The sequence below is a fragment of the Mustelus asterias genome, unplaced genomic scaffold (genome assembly GCF_964213995.1).
Source record: "Mustelus asterias unplaced genomic scaffold, sMusAst1.hap1.1 HAP1_SCAFFOLD_2990, whole genome shotgun sequence".
NCBI classification, from domain to species: Eukaryota; Metazoa; Chordata; class Chondrichthyes; order Carcharhiniformes; family Triakidae; genus Mustelus; species Mustelus asterias.
In genome coordinates, this window is record NW_027592935.1 from 21,654 (window position 1) to 42,463 (window position 20,810).

The following is a 20,810-nucleotide window of genomic DNA, read 5'->3' on the forward strand; positions in this document are numbered from 1 at the left end:
AGGGCCTGGAGGGGGTTACAGAGATAGGGAGGGGGTGTGGGGCTGGAGGACGTTACAGAGATAGGGAGGGGTGTAGGGGCTGGAGAAGGTTACAGTGATAGGGAGGGGGTGTAGGGGCTTGATGGGGAGACAGAGATAGGGAGGGTGTGGGGGCTGGAGGGTGTTACAGAAATAGGGAGGGGGTGTATGGGCTGGAGGAGATTACAGAGATAGGGAGGGGGTGTAGGGGCTGGAGGAGGTTACAGAGATAGGGAGGGGGTGTAGGAGCTGGAGGGGGTTACAGAGATAGGGAGGGGGTGTAGGGGCTGGAGGAGGTTACGGAGATAGGGAGGGATGTAGGGGCTGGAGGAGGTTACAGAGATAGGGAGGGGGTGTAGGGGCTGGAGGAGGTTACAATGATAGGGTGGGGGTGTAGGGGCTGGAGGAGGTTACAGAGATAGGGAGGGGGTGTAGGTGCTGGAGGTGGTTACAGAGATAGGGAGGGGTGTAGGGGCTGGAGGAGGTTACAATGATAGGGTGGGGGTGTAGGGGCTGGAGGAGGTTACAGAGATAGGGAGGGGGTGTAGGTGCTGGAGGTGGTTACAGAGATAGGGAGGGGTGTAGGGGCTGGAGGAGGTTACAGTGATAGGGTGGGGGTGTAGGGGCTCAAGGAGGTTACAGAGATAGGGAGGGGGTGTAGGTGCTGGAGGTGGTTACAGAGATAGGGAGGGGTGTAGGGGCTGGAGGAGGTTACAGAGATAGGAAGGGGTGTAGGGGCTGGAGGAGGTTACAGAGTTAGGGAGGGGTGTAGGTGCTGGAGGAGGTTACAGAGATAGGGAGGGGGTGTAGGGGCTGGAGGAAGTTACAGAGATAGGGAGGGGTGTAGGGGCTGGAGGAGGTTACAGAGATAGGGAGGGGGTATAGGGGCTGGAGGAGGTTACAGAGATAGGGAGTGGGTGTCGGGACTGGAGGTGGTTACAGAGATAGGGAGGGGGTGTAGGGGCTGGAGGAGTTTACAGTGATAGGGAGGGGGTGTAGGGACTGGAGGAGGTTACAGAGATAGGGAGGGGGTGTAGGGGCTGGAGGAGGTTACAGAGATAGGGTGGGGTGTAGGGGCTGGAGGAGTTTACAGTGATAGGGAGGGGGTGTAGGGACTGGAGGAGGTTACAGAGATAGGGAGGGGGTGTAGCGGCTGGAGGAGGTTATTGAGATAGGGAGGGGTGTGGGGGTTGGAGGAGTTTTCAGAGATAGGGAGGGGGTGTAGGGGCTGGAGGAGGTTACAGAGCTAGGGAGTGGTGTAGGGGCTGGAGGGGGTTACAGAGATAGGGAGGGGGTGTAGGGGCTGGAGGAGGTTACAGAGATAGGGAGTGGTGTAGGGGCTGGAGGAGATTACAGAAATAGGGAGAGGTTTAGGGGCTGGAGGAGGTTACAGAGATAGGGAGGGGGTGCAGTGGCTGTAGGAGATTACAGAGATAGGGAGGGGGTGTAGGGGCTGGAGGAGGTTACAGAGATAGGGAGAGGTGTAGGGGCTGGAGAAGGTTTCAGTGATAGGGAGGGGGTGTAGGGGCTGGATGGGGTGACAGAGATAGGGAGGGTGTAGGGGCTGGAGGGTGTTACAGAAATAGGGAGGGGGTGTATGGGCTGGAGGAGGTTACAGAGATAGGGAGGGGGTGGGGGCTGGAGGGTGTTACAGAAATAGGGAGGGGGTGTATGGGCTGGAGGAGGTTACAGAGATAGGGAGGGGGTGTAGGGGCTGGAGGAGGTTACAGAGATAGAGAGGGGTGTAGGGGCTGGAGAAGGTTACAGTGATAGGGAGGGGGTGTAGGGGCTGGATGGGGTGACAGAGATAGGGAGGGTGTGGGGGCTGGAGGGTGTTACAGAAATAGGGAGGGGGTGTATGGGCTGGAGGACGTTCCAGAGATAGGGAGGGGTGTAGGGGATGGGGAGGTTACAGAGATAGGGAGTGGTGTCGGGGTGGAGGAGGTTACAGAGATAGGGAGGGGGTGTAGGGGCTGGAGGAGGTTATGGAGATCGGGAGTGGTGTCGGGGTGGAGGAGGTTACAGAGATAGGGAGTGGTGTCGGGGTGGAAGAGGTTACAGAGATAGGGAGGGGGTGTAGGGGCTGGAGGAGGTTACGGAGCTCGGGAGGGGGTGTCGGGCCGGAGGAGGTTACAGGAATAGGGAGGGGTTTAGGGGGTTTCTGCAGTCGATCAGCTGGTTCGGGAACGGTGGCACCCTTGGTCTCTGACCCTGATGCGCGTTATCACACACGAGGCTTGACGCTCAGGAAATAAAGTCTTTTATTTGCTGTAACAAGGCAGCTCCTAATTATATACACGATCCCAGACTGAGGGGTCCCAGACAGAGCAGTGACCTTTATACCTCTCCCAGGAGGCGGAGCCCGACTGGGATGTACCACAATAACTATAATACAAGGTGTAACAACCCAACCCTAACCCCAACAGCAACAAGTAGAACAACCCATCCCTAACCCCAACAGCAACATATATACATACTTGTAGTACTGGCCAGACCCTGGCTCAGTACTATCCAGTGGGAACCAACGATGGTTCACCACAGACCCACAGCTGGGAGAAGCAGGGGAGGAACTAGGGTGTAGAGAAAGATCAACTTAGTACGAGGTAGGTCCATTCAAAAGTCTGACAGCAGCAGGGAAGAAGTTGTTCTTGAGTCGGTCAGTGCCATAGCTCAGACTTTTCATCATTTTCCTGACGGAAGAAGGTGGAAGAGAGGATGTCCGGGGTGCGTGGGGTCCTTGATAATGCTGCTGCTTTCCCGACTGAGTGGGAAGTGTAGACAGAGTCAATGGACGGGAGACTGGTTTGAGTGATGGACTGGGCTACATTCACAACCCTTTTGTAGTTCCTTGCGGTCTTGGACAGAGCAGGAGCCCAGACCAAGCTGTGATACAACCAGAAAGAATGCTTTCTATGGTGCATCTGTAAAAGTTGGTGAGAGTCGTAGCTGACATGGCAAATTTCCTTAGTCTCCTGAGAAAGTAGAGGCGTTGGTGGGGCTTTCTTAACTATAGTGTCGGCCTGGGGGGGACCAGGACAGGTTGTTGGTGATCTGGACACCTAAAAACTTGAAACTCTCGATCATTTCCACTTCGTCCCCGTTGATGTTGACAGGAGCATGTTCTCCTTTACGCTTCCTGAAGTCAATGACAATCTCCTTCGTTTTGTTGACATTGAGGGAGAGATTATTGTTGCCACACCAGTTCACCAGATTCTCTATCTCATTCCTGTTCTCTGTCTCGTCATTGTTTGAGATCCGACTCACTACGGTGGTGTCGTCAGCAAACGTGAAAATCAAACTGGAGGGGAATTTGGCCGCACAGTCATAGGTGTATAAGGAGTATAGTAGGGGGCTGAGAACACAGCCTTGTGGGACACCGGTGTTGAGGATGACCGTGGAGGAGGTGTTGTTGCTGATCCTTACTGATTGTGATCTGTGAGTTAGGAAGTTCAGGATCCAGTTGCAGAGGGAGGAGCCGAGGCCCAGGCCACGGAGTTTGGAGATGGGTTTTGTGGGAATAATAGTGATGAAGGCTGAGCTGTAGTCAATAAATAGGAGTCTGACATAGGTGTCCTTGTTATCTGGGTGTTCCAGAGTTGAGCGCAGGGCCAGGGAAATGGCGTTTGCTGTGGACCTGTTGCGGCGGTAGACAAACTGTAGTGGATCCAGGCAGTCCGGGAGACTGGAATTGATTCGTGCCATGACTAACCTTTTGAAGCACTTCATAATGATGGATCTCAGAGCCAGCGGACGATAGTCATTAAGGCACGCTGCTTGGCTTTTCTTAATTAATTAATGAATTAATTAATGCTAACATTGCATTTTATCTATTGCATTGCTAACTATCAACTCAACCTACAAGTTAACCTTAAGCGAATCCTGAACTAAGACTCCCAAGTCCCTTCGCGCTTCCAATTTCGGAATTCTCTCACCATTTAGAGAATAGTCTTCATCTCTTTTCTTCCTTCCAAAGTGCGCATCCTCACACTTTCCCACGTTGCATTCCATCTACCGCTTCTTCGCCCACTCTCCTAACCTGTCCAAGTCCTTCTGCAGCCCCCCTGCTTCCTCAATACTACCTGTCCCTCTACATATCCTTGTATCATCTGCAAACTTAGCAACAGTGTCTTCAGTTCCTTCATTTAGATCATCATTGTTATCTGGCTCAACATCTCATTGGTTCCCTGGGATGATAGTGTCACACGGTGGTTAGCACTGCTGCCTCACAGCGCCAGGGACCTGGGTTCGATTCCCGGCTCGGGTCACAGTCTGTGTGGAGTCTGTACGTTCCCCCAGTGTCTGCGTGGGTTTCCTCCGGGTGCTCCGGTTTCCTCCCACACTCTAAAGATGTGCTGGTTACATTGATTGGCCATGCTAAATTTAACCTTGCTACGGTAAATGCGTAGGTTACGGGGGTAGGGCCTGTGTGGGATTGTGGTCAGTGCAGACTCAATGGGCCGAATGGTCTCTTTCTGCACTGTAGGGTTTCGATGATTCTATGATTACTATCTACTGGCTCCTGTTTTTTAATCTACTTCCTAGCTCCCTAAATTCTGGATTGATTTGATTTTGATTTGATTTATTATTGTCATATATATTAGTATACAGTGAAAAGTATTGTTTCTTGCGCGCTCTTCAGACAAAGCATACCGTTCATAGAGAAGGAAAGGAGAGGGTGCAGAATGTAGTGTTACAGTCATAGCTAGGGTGTAGAGAAAGATCAACTTAATGCAAGGTAAGTCCATTCAAAAGTCTGACAGCAGCAGGGAAGAAGCTGTTCTTGAGTCGGTCGGTACGTGTCCTCAGACTTTTGTATCTTTTTCCCGACGGAAGAAGGTGGAAGAGAGAATGTCCGGGGTGCGTGGGGATCCTTGATTATGCCGGCTGCTTTTCCCCGAGGCAGCGGGAAGTGTAGACAGAGTCAATGGATGGGGGGCTGGTTTGCGTGATGGGATTGGGCTACATTCACGACCCTTTGTAGTTCCTTGCGGTCTTGGGCAGAGCAGGAGCCCCATACCAAGCTGTGATACAACCAGAAAGAATGCTTTCTATGTTGCATCTGTAAAAGTTGGTGAGAGTCGTAGCTGACATGTCAAATTTCCTTTGCCTCCTGAGAAAGTAGAGGCGTTGGTGGGCTTTCTTAACTATAGTGTCGGCATGGGGGGACCAGGACAGGTTGTTGGTGATCTGGACACCTAAAAACCTGAAGCTCTCGACCCTTTCTACTTTGTCCCCATTTTGAATTCTACCTTGTAGCCAGTGGAGAGAGTGTGAGGGGGCGGGGGTGGGGCGGTCTGGGTCAGAGGGTGACATATTGAGAAGAGTCCCTTTAAGTGGTTATAACTCTCCTCCCGGCCTCCCTGTGTCAGCAAAACGGTGGGAAGGATTGAATCCAAGTCTCAGAATAGAACAACTTCATTCCATGAGAGAGAGAGAGTGGGGGACGGAGAGAGAGAGGGAGAGACAAAGAGAGAGAGAGAGAGAGACGGAGAGAGAGAGGGACAGAGAGAGAGAGAGAGTCAGAGAGAGGGAGAGACAGAGAGATAGAGAGAGAGGGAGACAGAGGGACAGAGAGAGAGAAACAGAGAGAGAGAGAAAAACGGAGAGAGAGACAGAGAGCGACAGAGAGAGAGAGAGAGAGACAGAGAGTGAGAGAGTGAGAGAGAGAAGGACGGAGAAAGCGAGAGAGTGTCAGGGGAGAATTGGTTGGACTGTCAAGGACTAAGTTGATTTGAAGCGACACAGTTGGAAGGTTCGGTGCTCCCCAGCTCCTGTCCACATGAATAATGAGGATTACACCATGGTGGATCTGGAGGGGCGGATTACTGAGCCTGAACCCAGCAGGGAGCTGACACCGGAGCCTCTGCAACCCAGCGACACCCCTCCCCAGGAGAACCGTGACCCACAGGAGATGAACAAGCACCTGAAGGTACTGCAACCGGCTCGGTAAACTCTGACACTTCAGCACGAGGCTTCGGAAGGATTGGCGGGGGGGAGGGGAGGGGGGGGGGGGGCACTACCCTCCCATTGGGAGATCTGAGTGGTTTGTCTTCGACCAGAGTGGAATTGATGGGCCGAATGGTCTTCTTCTGCACAGCAGACCTCTATAACTCTCTGAGATAATGCCCAAGGAGCAGTGTGGGGGTGAGGCTGGCACGGGGGGGGGGGGGGGGTGAGGAGGACACAGGGGGGTGAAGCTGGCACGGGGGGGGTGAGGCTGGCACGTGGGGAGCGGTGAGGAGGACACAGGGGGTGAGGCTGGCAGGGGGGGTGACGATAACACGGGGTGAGGCTGGCAGGGGGGGTGAGGAGGACACAAGGGGGTGAGGCTGGCACGGGGGAGTGGTGAGGAGGACACAGGGGGTGAGGCTGGCACGAGGGGGTGGTGAGGAGGACACAGGGGGGTGAGGCTGGCACGGGGATGAGGAAGACTTGGGGGTGAGGCTGGCACGGGGTGGTGAGGAGGACACAGGGGGTGAGGCTGGCACGGGGGGGTGAGGAGGACACGGGGTGAGGCTGGCATGGGGGTTGAGGAGGACAGGGGGTGAGGCTGGCACGGGGGGGTGAGGAGGACTCAGGGGGGGTGAGGCTGGCACATGGGGGTGGTGAGGTGGACACAGGGGGTGAGGCTGGCAGGGGGGGTGAGGAGGACACGGGGTGAGGCTGGCATGGGGATGAGGAAGACTTGGGGGTGAGGCTGGCACAGGGGGGTGAGGAGGACACGGGGTGAGGCTGGCATGGGGTGGTGAGGAGGACACGGGGTGAGGCTGGCATGGGGGGGTGAGGAGGACTCAGGGGGGGTGAGGCTGGCACATGGGGAGCGGTGAGGAGGACACAGGGGGTGAGGCTGGCACGTGGGGGGGTGGTGAGGAGGACACAGGGGGTGAGGCTGGCACGGGGGGGTGAGGAGGACACGGGGGTGAGGCTGGCACACGGAGGTTGGTGAGGTAGATTGGTTCACTGGGATAAACAGCTAACGAGGGGGGTCAGAGGGTGACCCTGGCACTGTGAATGTCACACCTTGGGGTCGGGGGGTTGTCTCTGCGTGGGATCACTCTGCAGATCCATGTGGGATACTGCCCGGGAATGAGTCGGATCACACCTGGGATCGGTGTAGGATCACATGTTGGATCAGTGAGGGATCACACCTGGGATCCATTGGGATCTAAGCCGGGATCTGTTTAAGGAACGAGGCTGTGTGTGGGTATCTGCATGGCAGATGCAGCATAATGTGGATCAATGTGCGGTTATCCACTCTGGCAGCAATAATAGGAAGACAGATTATTCTTTGAATGGGTGTAAATTGAGAGAGGCGGATACTCAGCGAGACCTTGGAGTCCTCGTGCATCAGTCGCTGAGAGTAAGCGCGCAGGTACAGCAGGCAGTAAAGAAGGTGAATGGTATGTTGGCTTCATAGCGAGAGGATTTGAGTATCGGGATAGGGATGTTTTGCTGCAATTGTACAGGGTGTTGGTGAGGCCACACCTGGAGTATTGTGTGCAGTTTTGGTCTCCTTATCTGAGGAAGGATGTCCTTGCTGTAGAGGGAGCGCAGCGAAGGTTTACCAGGCTGATTCCTGGGATGGCAGGTCTGTCATATGAGGAGAGACTAAGTGGGTTAGGATTATATTCACTGGAGTTTAGAAGAGTGAGAGGGGATCTCATAGAAACTTATAAAATTCTAACAGGGTTCGACAGGGTAGATTCAGAAAGAATGTTCCCGATGGTGGGGGGAGTCCAGAACTAGGGGGTCAGAGTTTGAGGATAAGGGGGAAACCTTTTAGAACTGAGGTGAGGAGAAATTTCTTCACCCAGAGGGTGGTGAATGTGTGGAATTCACTCCCACAGAAAGTAGCTGAGGCCAAAACGTTGTGTGATTTCAAGAAGAAATTAGATATCGCTCTTGGGGCTAAAGGGATCGAGGGATATGGGGGGGACGGGGGGGATCAGGATATTGAATTTGATGATCAGCCATGATCAAAATGAATGGTGGAGCAGCTCGAAGGGCCGAATGGCCTCCGCCTGCTTCTAGTTTCTATGTTTCTATGTAACATGAACTTCAAGGAAAACCATTCAAATACTCTCCAGACTTGAAAAAATAGTTTCTATGCTTCTTTGAGGCGATGCATGGGATGTGCACTGGCTACACTGGATCTGGGAGTGTGCACTGGCTACACTGGAGCTGGGAATGTGCACTGGCTACACTGGAGCTGGGAGTGTGCACTGGCTACACTGGAGCTGGGAGTGTGCACTGCAAATACTGGATCTGGGAGTGTGAACTGCGAACACTGGATCTGGGAGTGTGCACTAGGGCCACTGGATCTGGGAGTCTGCACTGCAAACACTGGATCCGGGAGTGTCCACTGGCTACACTGGATCTGGGGGTCTGCACTGCAAACACTGGATCTGGGAGTGTGTACTGCAAACACTGGATCTGGGAGTGTGCACGAGGGCCACTGGATCTGGGAGTCTGCACTGCAAACACTGGATATGGAGTGTGCACTGCAAACACTGGATCTGGGAGTGTGCACTGCGCACATTGGATTTGGGAGTGTGTATTGGGAACACTGGATCTGGGAGTGTGTATTGGGAACACTGGATCTGGGTGTGGGCACTGGGAACACTGGATCTGGGAGTGTCTCCATCTTTGTTGCAGGTGGATTTCCCCGAGGTCCTCGCAGAACCTGCCGGCATCCACAGTTTCGACAAGGTCTGGGCCGGGAGTCACGTCTCGTTTGAGGTCTGCAAACTCTGGAGTTATCGGATCATCTCGCTGCTCTGTGCGATCCCCGCCTCTGTCCTCACTGGATGTCTCTTTTCACTCGTCACCTGCCTACATATCTGGTCAGTGTGGAAGGGCCCCACGGCGCAGGGACACCAGGGGAAGGGCCCCACGGCGCAGGGACACCAGGGGAAGGGCCCCACGGCGCAGGGACACCAGGGGAAGGGCCCCACGGCGCAGGGACACCAGGGGAAGGGCCCCACGGCGCAGGGACACCAGGGGAAGGGCCCCACGGTGCAGGGACACCAGGGGAAGGGCCCCACGGCGCAGGGACACCAGGGGAAGGGCCCCACGGCGCAGGAACACCAGGGGAAGGGCCCCACGGTGCAGGGACACCAGGGGAAGGGCCCCACGGCGCAGGGACACCAGGGGAAGGGCCCCACGGTGCAGGGACACCAGGGGAAGGGCCCCACGGCGCAGGAGCACCAGGGGAAGAGCCCCACGGCGCAGGGACACCAGGGGAAGGGCCCCACGGCGCAGGAGCACCAGGGGAAGAGCCCCACGGCGCAGGGACACCAGGGGAAGGGCCCCACGGTGCAGGGACACCAGGGGAAGGGCCCTATGGTGCAGGGACACCAGGGGAAGGGCCCCACGGTGCAGGGACACCAGGGGAAGGGCCCCACAGTGCAGGGACACCAGGGGAAGGGCCCCACGGTGACACCAGGGGAACGGCCCCACGGTGACACCAGGGGAAGGGCCCCACGGTGACACCAGGGGAAGGGCCCCACGGTGACACCAGGGGAACGGCCCCACGGTGACACCAGGGGAAGGGCCCCACGGTGACACCAGGGGAAGGGCCCCACGGTGACACCAGGGGAAGGGCCCCACGGTGACACCAGGGGAAGGGCTCCACGGTGACACCAGGGGAAGGGCCCCACGGTGACACCTGGGGAAGGGCCCCACGGTGACACCAGGGGAAGGGCCCCATGGTGACACCAGGGGAAGGGCCCCACGGTGACACCAGGGGAAGGGCCCCACGGTGACACCAGGGGAAGGGCCCCACGGTGACACCAGGGGAAGGGCCCCACGGCGCAGGGACACCAGGGGAAGGGGTGCGGATTCCGCGTGGTAGTTGAGGGTGTGTCTGTAGTCTGGTGATTGGGAGGTGGAGGTATTTCTGAAGAGATGGTGCTTGTGTGGGGAGGTGGTTGGGGAATCGGAGGCTGGGTGCAGATTTGACGCTGGGCCTTGGCTCACGTTGCTGTCTCTTGCTCCTAGGTGTTTGATACCCTGCGTGAGGATGTGTCTCCTCTGTCGGCCTACCTGTCAGAAAGTGTGCTACAGCCTGACGGACATCATCATCAGCCCACTCTGCTCCAGTGTGGGCCTCTGCTTCCGGAGAGTTCACCTCAACGTGGCCAAATACTAGGAGCCTTCCCTGCTCAGAGAGCGTGCCAGACCCATATCCGCTCTCCCAGACCCATATCCGCCCTCCCAGACCCATATCTGCCCTCCCAGACCCATATCCGCTCTCCCAGACCCATATCCGCTCTCCCAGACCCATATCCACTCTCCCAGACCCATATCCACTCTCCAAGACCCATATCCGCTCTCCCAGACCCATATCCGCTCTCCCAGACCCATATCCACTCCCCAGAACCATTCCCACTCTCCCAGACCCATATCCGCTCTCCCAGACCCATATCCACTCCCCAGAACCATATCCACTCTCCCAGACCCATATCCGCTCTCCCAGACCCATATCCGCTCTCCCAGACCCATATCCACTCTCCCAGACCCATATCCGCTCTCCCAGACCCATATCCGCTCTCCCAGACCCATATCCACTCCCCAGAACCATTCCCACTCTCCCAGACCCATATCCGCTCTCCCAGACCCATATCCACTCCCCAGAACCATTCCCGCTCTCCCGGAACCATGCCCGCTCTGCCAGGGTTCTGGTTGGAGGTGGCAGAGGGTACTGGGAGGTTGCGGATGGTGGGGGGGTGGGGGGGGGGGTACAATTGTCCTCAGTCTCACCCACACGCCCGATGCATGGTCCCAGCCTTCACCCTTCTGGTGGACCCTCTCCTGGTGTCAGACGGGAGCCGGGGTGGGTTTGGGCCCCATTGCTAACACCTCCGAATGTAACCTCAGTCACCTCATCCTGCCTCGGTCCACCGCAGGCTCAAACCCTCATCCAACTCCATGGTTACCACCACACTCGACCGTTCTAACACACTCCAGCTGACCTCCCACCCTCCAAACTTCACCCCAAACTCTGCCCCCCCATCCATGTCCAAACTCACACTGAGCCCCCTCCACCCATCACTCCCTCCCAGTGTTCACTGACCCACATCCAACACATCTCCCTTTTACAATTCTCACCCTTGCATTCAAACCCCTCCAGCCCCTACACCCCTCTCTATCTCTATAACCTCCTCCAGCCCTCCACACCCCTCCCTATCTCTGTAACTTCCTCCAGCCCCTACACCCCTCCCTATCTCTGTAACCCCCTCCAGCCCCTACACCCCTCCCTATCTCTATAACCTCGCCCAGCCCCTACACCCCTCCCTATCTCTGTAACCTCCTCCAGCCCCTACACTCCTCCCCATCTCTGTAACCTCCTCCAGCCCCTACACCCCTCCCTATCTCTATAACCTCCTCCAGCCCCTACACCCCTCCCTATCTCTATAACCTCCTCCAGCCCCTACACCCCTCCCTATCTCTGTAACCTCCTCCAGCCCCTACACCCCTCCCTATCTCTGTTACCTCCTCCAGCCCCTACACCCCCTCCCTATCTCTGTAACCTCCTCCAGCCCCTACACCCCTCCCTATCTCTGTAACCTCCTCCAGCCCCTACACCCCCTCCCTATCTCTGTAAGCCCCTCCAGCCCCTACACCCCTCCCTATCTCTGTAACTTCCTCCAGCCCCTACACCCCTCCCTATCTCTATAACCTCCTCCAGCCCCGACACCCCCTCCCTATCTCTGTAACCCCCTCCAGCCCCCTACACCCCCTCCCTATCTCTGTAACCCCCTCCAGCCCCTACACCCCTCCCTATCTCTGTAACCCCATCCAGCCCCTACACCCCTCCCTATCTCTGTAACCTCCTCCAGCCCCTACACCCCTCCCTATCTCTGTAACCTCCCCCAGCCCCTACACCCCCTCCGTATCTCTGTAATCTCCTCCAGCCCCTACACCCCTCCCTATCTCTGTAACCTCCTCCAGCCCCTACACCCCTCCCTATCTCTGTAACCTCCCCCAGCCCCTACACCCCCTCCGTATCTCTGTAATCTCCTCCAGCCCCTACACCCCCTCCCTATCTCTGTAGCCTCCTCCAGCCCCTACACCCCCTCCCTATCTCTGTAATCTCCTCCAGCCCCCTACACCCCCTCCCTATCTCTGTAACCTCCTCCAGCCCTTTACACCCCCTCCCCATCTCTGTAACCTCCTCCAGCCCCTACACCCCCTCCCTATCTCTGTAACCTCCCCCAGCCCCTACACCCCTCCCTATCTCTGTAACCTCCTCCAGCCCCTACACCCCCTCCCTATCTCCGTAACCTCCTCCAGCCCTTTACACCCCCTCCCTATCTCTGTAACCTCCTCCAGCCCCTACACCCCCTCCCTATCTCCGTAACCTCCTCCAGCCCCTACACCCCCTCTCTATCTCTGTAACCTCCTCCAGCCCTTTACACCCCCTCCCTATCTCTGTAACCTCCTCCAGCCCCCTACGCCCCCTCCCTATCTCTGTAACCTCCTCCAGCCCTTTACACCCCCTCCCTATCTCTGTAACATCCTCCAGCCCTTTACACCCCCTCCCTATCTCTGTAACCTCCTCCAGCCCCCTACGCCCCCTCCCTATCTCTGTAACCTCCTCCAGCCCCCTCCGCCCCCTCCCTATCTCTGTAACCTCCTCCAGCCCCCTACGCCCCCTCCCTATCTCTGTAACCTCCTCCAGCCCCTACACCCTTCCCTATCTCTGTAACCTCCTCCAGCCCCCTACGCCCCCTCCCTATCTCTGTAACCTCCTCCAGCCCCTACACCCTTCCCTATCTCTGTAACCTCCTCCAGCCCCCTACGCCCCCTCCCTATCTCTGTACCCTCCTAGGACCCTCCAAGATCTCTGTGTTTCTCCAATTCCGGCCTCTGGAGCATCCCCCAATTCTTATTGCTCCACCGTTGGCGGCCGTGCCTTCAGTTACCTGGAGGAGGCAGCTAATGAGGACCCTAAGCTCTGGAATGCCCTCCCTAAACCTCTCGGCGTCTCTCTCAGTCACTGTTGCTTTGAGACGGTCCTCAAACTGATCTCTTTGACCGAGCTTCTAGCTGTCTGTCTCTGACTGCATCCTCTGGGATCCACACTGAATATCTTGGTAACCTTGCTGTGAACAATCACACAATGTTTGACCGTGTTAATCCAGCTGTAATGATTACAAGTTGTATTTATTGAGCAATAAAATGATTCTTAAATAATCCTTTCTGATATCCTTGAGATATGACACAGTGTCAGAGACTGATAAATTCACAACGCCTCTACTTTCTCAGAAGACTAAGGAAATTTGTCATGTCAGCTACGACTCTCACCAACTGTTACAGATGCACCATAGAAAGCATTCTTTCTGGTTGTATCACAGCTTGGTCTGGGCTCCTGCTCTGCCCAAGACCACAAGAAGCTTTGTTATGACATGAAGGTTGTCCCCTTTTTGAGATGCTGGGGGGGAGGCGGGGGGAGCTGGGGGGGGGGGGGGGGGGTGGGGGAGGCGGGGGGGGCAGGGGGAGGCAGCACGGGGTGGCGAGGGGGGGAGAGGGGAGGGGGAAGAGGGGACGGGGAGAGGGGGGAGAAAGGGGGGGAGAAGGGGGGAGAGAGGGGGGAAGTGGGGGGAGAGGGGAGGTGGGGGTGGGGGGGAGGAGGAGGCGGGGGTAGAGGTGTGGGGGAGGCAGAGGCCGGGGGGGGGGGGGGGGGGGCGGGGGGGAGGGAGGGGCCGGGGGGGGGTGGTGGGAGAGGCGGGAGGGAGAGGCGGGGGGGGTGGAGGGAGAGGCGGGAGGGAGAGGCGGTGGGGGGAGGCCGGTGGTTGGGGAGGCCCGGGGGGGGGGGGGGGGGGGGGGAGGCGAGGGGGGGACGCGAGGAGGGGGAGGCGGGGGGGGAGGCATGGGGGTGGATGGGGGTGAAGGTGGGGGGAGGCAGGGGGTAGGGCGGGGAGGGGGGGAAGGGGGTGGTGGGGAGAGGGGGAGGCAGAGGGGGCGGGAGGCGTGGGGGAGAGGCTGGAAGGGAAACGGGGAGGGGGATGCTGGTGGGGGATGCGGGGGGGAGGCGGGGGGGTAGAGAAGGGGGGGAGAAGTGGGGGGAGGAGGGGGGGAGGGGGGAAGAGGGGGGAGGCAGAGTGTGGGGCGTGGGTGAGGGGGAGGCGAGGAGGGAAGCAGGGAGGGGGAGGGGGGGGAGGCGGGTGGAGGCAGGGGGGCGGGGGAGGGGGTAGGCGGGAGGGGGTAGGCGGGAGGGGGGAGGCGGGTGGGGGAGGCGAGGGGGGAAGCAGGGAGGGGGTGGGAGGGGGTAGGCGGGTGGAGGCAGGGGGGAGGGGAGGCAGGGGAGGGGGTAGGCAGGAGGGGGTAGGCGGGAGGGGGGAGGCGGAGGGGAGGCAGAGGGGGCTGGGCGGAGGGGAGGCAGGGAGGGAGGGGGAGGGGGAAGCGGGGAGGTAGGGAGGGGGGAGGCACGGAGTGGGGGAGGCAGAGGGCGGCGGGCGGGGGAGAGGCGACGGGGGGGAGGCGGGCGGGAGGGGAGGCGGGGGGGTATATGCTTTCTCTGTATATCCTGCAAGAAACAATACTTTTCACTGTATCCCAATGCAGGTAACAAAATAAATCGAATCAAACCCATCTTTAGATAAGGAGAGGAAAGCTGCACAGAGTATTCCAGATGTGGTCTCACCAATTCCCCATGTAACTGAAGCTTAACATTGTCACTTTAACATTCACCTCCTGTCGTAATAAAGGATTAACCTTCCTGATCACTTTCCAAACCTGACTCTTCAAACACTCATTGTCCGTGTGGGAACAAGTCACTCCCGATGCCGGGGGATTGGCTGCTGTTGTGAGGTTGGGTAGAGTAATTTTAGATTGGTGTGTGTAAAATGCTCGGGGGGAAAAGCATCGCATGGTCCCTTTACAAGGTGGTACACAGAGAGCCCAAACTGAAACAATTTATTGAATGGCAGCAGCAGTGTTACCAAGGCAACAGGCTTTTGAATTTAGCCAATCAGTTTGAATCAAGCACTTAGAAACCAAGAACCTATTAAATTTAAATCTGATGGTTTTGACAACCTAGGACCAATACTATTGTGGGAAATATTTTCTTTAAATTCATTTGTGGGACATGGGCGTCACTGGCTGGCCAGCATTTATTGCCCTTCCCTGGTTGCCCCTTGAGAAGGTGGTGGTGAGCTGCCTTCTTGAATCGCTGCAGTCCTCGTGCTGTGGGTTGACCCACAATGCCGTTCGGGAGGGAATTCCCGGATTTTGACCCAGCGGCTGTGAAGGAACGGTTGATATATTTCCCAGTCAGGATGGTGAGTGGCTCGGAGGGGAACTTGCAGGTGGGGGTGTTCCCATGTATATGCTGCCCTTGTGCTTCTAGATGGAAGTGGTCGTGGGTTTGGAAGGTGCTGTCTAAGGATCTTTGGTGAATTGCTGCAGTGCATCTTGTAGATAGTACACACTGCTGCTACTGAGCGTCGGTGGTGGAGGGAGTGGATGTTTGTGGATGGGGTGCCAATCAAGTGGGCTGCCTTGCCCTGGATGGTGTCCAGCTTCTTGAGTGTTGTTGGAGCTGCACCCATCCAGGCAAGTGGGGAGTATTCCATCACACTCCTGACTTGTGCCTTGCAGATGATGGACAGGCTTTGGGGAGTCAGGAGGTGAGTTACTCGCCGCGGGATTCCCAGCCTCTGACCTGCTCTTGTAGCCACTGTGTTTATGTATTGAGTCCAGTTGAGTTTCTGGTCAATGGGAACCCCCAGGATGTTGATAGTGGGGGGATTCAGTGATGGTAACCCCCAGGATGTTGATAGTGGGGGGATTCAGTGATGGGAACCCCCAGGATGTTGATAGTGGGGGGATTCAGTGATGGTAACCCCCAGGATGTTGGTAGTGGGGGATTCAGTGATGGTAACCCCCAGGATGTTGATAGTGGGGGATTCAGTGATGGTAACCCCCAGGATGTTGATAGTGGGGGATTCAGTGATGGTAACCCCCAGGATGTTGGTAGTGGGGGATTCAGTGATGGGAACCCCCAGGATGTTGACAGTGGGGATTCAGTGATGGTTACTGATATATCATCACAGGTATAAAAGAGAGCAGAGGGACAAAAAGGAGAGAGCGACTGTCACCTGTAACAGCTCACAGCTCAAAGCACCATCTCCAGAGCAAAGGTACCAAAGAAGAAAGAAATTCCAGACAGAAGAATCAACAGAGAGCCAGAATATTCCGGAAGACACAAAACCTGGTTGTAACTTACAGAGTGACTAAAATTCTATATTTTGTTAATGAGTGGGATTTGTTTTTACTTGAACAGCAGACCATTAGAATCTTATTTTATTCGGGTTAATAGAAGGGATTTATTCGGTTTGTTAATAGTTTAGTTAATTTGCTCACTGTTAGATAGATAAATAAATTGTTACATGTTAATTTTATCATAGAAATCATATCATAGAAACCCTACAGTGCAGAAGGAGGCCATTCGGCCCATCGAGTCTGCACCGACCACAATCCCACCCAGGCCCTACCCCCATATATTTACCCTCTAATCCCGCTAACCTACGCATCTCAGGACTCTAAGGGGCAATTTTTAACCTGGCCAATCAACCTAACCCACACATCTTTGGACTGTGGGAGGAAACCAGAGCACCCGGAGGAAACCCACGCAGGCACGAGGAGAATGTGCAAACTCCACACAGACAGTGACCCGAGCCAGGAATCGAACCCAGGACCCTGGAGCTGTGAAGCAGCAGTGCTAACCACTGTGCTACCGTGCCGCCCTGGGAAGTTAGAGTGAGTGTCAGGGACTTATTTTGTAAGGAGCTGCTGAAGAGCAGGTCACACCACTCCACACACACTGTTTACAGATTATAGGATGAGGTATTCCTCTTTGGGTGTTTAGTTCTCAGAGAGCGGGGGCTCCACCTCCGCTATAAAACACTAAGAAGAGGAAAACTTGCCTGTTAACATTTTGTGACTCATGCACCAGGACACTCAGATCCCTCTGCATCTTGGAATTCCGCAGTTGTTCTCCCTTTCAGTAACACTCTACTCTTTTGTTCTCCTTGCCAAAGTGAACAAGTTCACTTTTTTAGATCTGAATAACCTCATTAGCGATAGACAGCATGGTTTTGTACGAGGGAGGTCATGCCTCACAAATTTGGTTGAGTTTTTTGAGGAGGTGACAAAAATGATCGACGAGGGAAGGGCCGTGGATGTTGTCTATATGGATTTTAGTAAAGCGTTTGACAAGGTCCCTCATAGCAGGCTGGTGCAAAAGGTTAAATCTCACGGGATCAAAGGTGAGCTAGCTAGATGGGTACAGAACTGGCTTAGCCATAGAAGACAGAGGGTAGCAGTGGAGGGGTCTTTTTCTGATTGGAGGTCTGTGACTAGTGGTGTTCCGCAGGGCTCTGTACTGGGACCTCTGCTGTTTGTGATATATATAAATGATTTGGAGGAAGATGTAGCTGGTGTGATCAGTAAGTTTGCGGACGACACAAAGATTGCTGGAGTTGCGGATAGTGATGAACATTGTCAGAGAATACAGCAGGATATAGTTAGGCTGGAACATTGGGCGGAGAAATGGCAGATGGAATTTAATCCAGGTAAATGCAAAGTGATGCATTTTGGTAGATCTAATGCAGGGGGGAGCTATACAATAAATGGCAGAACCATCAGGAGTATAGACACACAGAGGGATCTGGGTGTGCAAGTCCACAGATCCTTAAAGGTGGCAGCCACAGGCGGAAAAGGTGGTGAAGGCATATGGCATGCTTGCCTTCATTGGACGGGGCATAGAATATAAAAGTTGGCATATGATGTTGCAGCTGTATAGAATGCTGGTTAGGCCACATCTGGAATACTGCGTCCAGTTCTGGTCGCCACACTACCAGGCTTTGGAGAGAGTGCAGAGAAGGTTTACCAGGATGTTGCCTGGTATGGAGGGTATTAGCTATGAGGTGAGATTGGGTAAACTGGGGATGTTCTCCCTGGAAAGACGGAGGATGAGGGGCGACCTAATAGAAGTTTATAAAATTATGAAGGGCATTGATAGGGTGAAAAGTTGGAAGCTTTTTCCCCAGGTCAGAAATGACAAACACAAGGGGTCACAAGTTCAAGGTAAGGGGGGCAAGGTTCAATACAGATATGCGGGGGACGTATTTTACACAGAGGGTGGTGGGGGCCTGGAATGCGCTGCCAAGCAAGGTGATTGAGGCAGACACGCTAGGATCATTTAAGACTTATCTAGATAGCCACATGAACAGACTGGGAATAGAGGGATACAAACGGATGGTCTAGTTAGGAACACATGATCGGTGCAGGCTTGGAGGGCCGAAGGGCCTGTTCCTGTGCTGTATTGTTCTTTGTTCTTTGTTCACATTCTCCCACCTCACACCCCATCTGCCAGATTTGTACCCACTGACTCAACCCATCTCTATCCGTCTGCAACCTCCGCATGTCCTCCTCGCAAAATACTTTCCCACCCACCTTTGTGTCATAAGAACAAAGAACAAAGAAAATTACAGCACAGGAAGAGGCCCTTCGGCCCTCCAAGCCTGCACCGACCATGCTGCCTGACTTAACTAAAACCCCCTACCCTTCCGGGGACCATATCCCTCTATTCCCATCCTATTCTTGTATTTTTCAAGACGCCCTTAAAGTTCACAACCATATCCGCTTCCACTACCTCCCCCGGCAGCGAGTTCCAGGCACCCACCACCCTCTGTGTAAAAAATCTGCCTCGTACATCTCCTTTAAACCTTGCCCCTCGCACCTTAAACCTGTGTCCCCTAGTAATTGACTCTTCCACCCTGGGGAAAAAGCTTCTGACTATCCACTCTGTCCATGCCCCTCATAATCTTGTAGACTTCTATCAGGTCTCCCCTCAACCTCCGTCACTCCAGTGAGAACAAACCAAGTTTCTCCAACCTCTCCTCATAGCTGATGCCCTCCAGACCAAGCAACATCCTGGTAAATCTTTTCTGTACCCTCTCCAAAGCCTCCAAATCCTTCTGGTAGTGTGGCGACCAGAATTGAACACTATATTCCAAGTGCGGCCTAACTAAGGTTCTGTAAAGCTGCAACATGAAAATTTTGGAAATGTACCTACCGTGCCTTCACTCCCCTTGTCCAAGTCATTGATATAAATTACAAATAGTTGACGCCTCAGCACAGGCCCCTGCAAGACCCAACTCATAACATGGCGCCAATCAGAAAAGCACCCATTTATGCCTACTCTCTGCTTCCTCCCGGCTGGCAAAGCTCCTACCCGGGCTAACATGTTGCCCCCTTACACCATGAGTTTTTACTTTTTGCAATAAACTTTGATGTGCCACCTTATCAAATGCTTTCAGGAAATCTAAGTACATCCACAGGTTCCCCTCTACCACAGCACGTTACTCCATCAAAGAACTCCAATAAATTGGGGAAACATGATTTCCCTTCGCACAACCAGGCTGCACCTTCCCGATTACCTGGAGTTTCTCTGAGTGTCCAGTTTTAATCTCTTTAAGGATCGATTCTGAAACATAACCCCCGTCAAGCTCTCTGGCCGATAGCTTCCTGTTTTCCTTCTCTCCCTTCTTGCATAGAAGGGGATATATTTACGACTTTCCAATCTGATGGAACTTTCCAGCATCTTGCGAATTTTGGGAAATTAACACCAGCCTATCCGCAACCTCATCTGCCACCTCTCTAAAGACCCTAGGATTGAGCCGTAGGGTGGATATTTCCTGTCCCACCCGGCACAGGGATCGGGAATGACCATGCAAAGCTCCATTGACCTCAGGCAGAAATCTCCGGCTTGGGGCGAGAGCGGCTGGACAATCCCAACCAGAGAGTTTTACAGCACAGAGAAAGGTATCATTCTGTTTTCCTCTGCCCCTCTCGTTCATCCCCCGCTCCTCTCTCCATCCCTCTAATTCTGTTCCTTCTCTCTCTCCTTTCCTTCACATTGCCAACTCCTCCCACTCCATCTCCCTCCCTCACTCTGTCTCTCTCTCTCTGACCTCTTCCTCTCTCCCAGTCTCTATCTCTCTCTCTCTATCCCAGTCTCTCTCTCTCTCTCTATCCCAGTCTCTCTCTCTCTCTCTATTCCAGTCTCTCTCTCTCTCCCAGTCTCTCTCTCTATCCCAGTCTCCCTCTGTTTTTCTCTCTGTCCCAGTCACTCTCTCTCTCTTTCCCAGTCTCTCTCTCTCTCTCTATCCCAGTCTCTCTCTCTATCCCAGTCTCTCTCTCTCTCTCTATCCCAGTCTCTCTCTCTCTCTCTCTATCCCAGTTTCTCTCTCTCTCTATCCCAGTCTCTCTCTCTCTCTCTATTCCAGTCTCTCTCTCCCAGTCTCTCTCTCTATCCCAGTCTCCCTCTGTTTTTCTCTCTGTCCCAGTCTCTCTCTCTCTCTCTATCCCAGTCTCTCTCTCTATCCCAGTGTCTCTCTCTTTCTATCCCAGTCTCTCTCTCTGTCTCTCTCTATCCCAGTCTCTCCCTCTCTCTCTATCCCAGTCTCTCTCCCTCTCTCTCTCTATCCCAGTCTCTCTCTCTATCCCAGTGTCTCTCTCTCTCTATCCCAGTCTCTCTCTCTTTCTATCCCAGTCTCTCTCTCTGTCTCTCTCTATCCCAGTCTCTCTCCCTCTCTCTCTCTATCCCAGTCTCTCTCTCTATCCCAGTGTCTCTCTCTCTCTATCCCAGTCTCTCTCTCTATCCCAGTGTCTCTCTCTCTCTATCCCAGTCTCTCTCTCTTTCTATCCCAGTCTCTCTCTCTGTCTCTCTCTATCCCAGTCTCTCCCTCTCTCTCTATCCCAGTCTCTCTCCCTCTCTCTCT

The 20,810-nt window shown here is 54.9% G+C and overlaps 1 protein-coding gene across 1 annotated transcript; it reads left to right on the forward strand.

The window, feature by feature from the left end:
• The first annotated feature begins 5,444 nt into the window (after positions 1-5,444).
• On the forward strand, positions 5,445-13,216 carry LOC144490187 (caveolin-2-like). The gene is made up of 3 exons (XM_078207989.1): positions 5,445-5,947; positions 8,674-8,861; positions 10,018-13,216. The coding sequence occupies exons 1-3, from the start codon at positions 5,798-5,800 to the stop codon at positions 10,166-10,168; spliced, it is 489 nt and encodes a 162-aa protein (XP_078064115.1). The 5' UTR covers positions 5,445-5,797; the 3' UTR covers positions 10,169-13,216.
• The last annotated feature ends 7,594 nt before the right edge of the window (positions 13,217-20,810 follow it).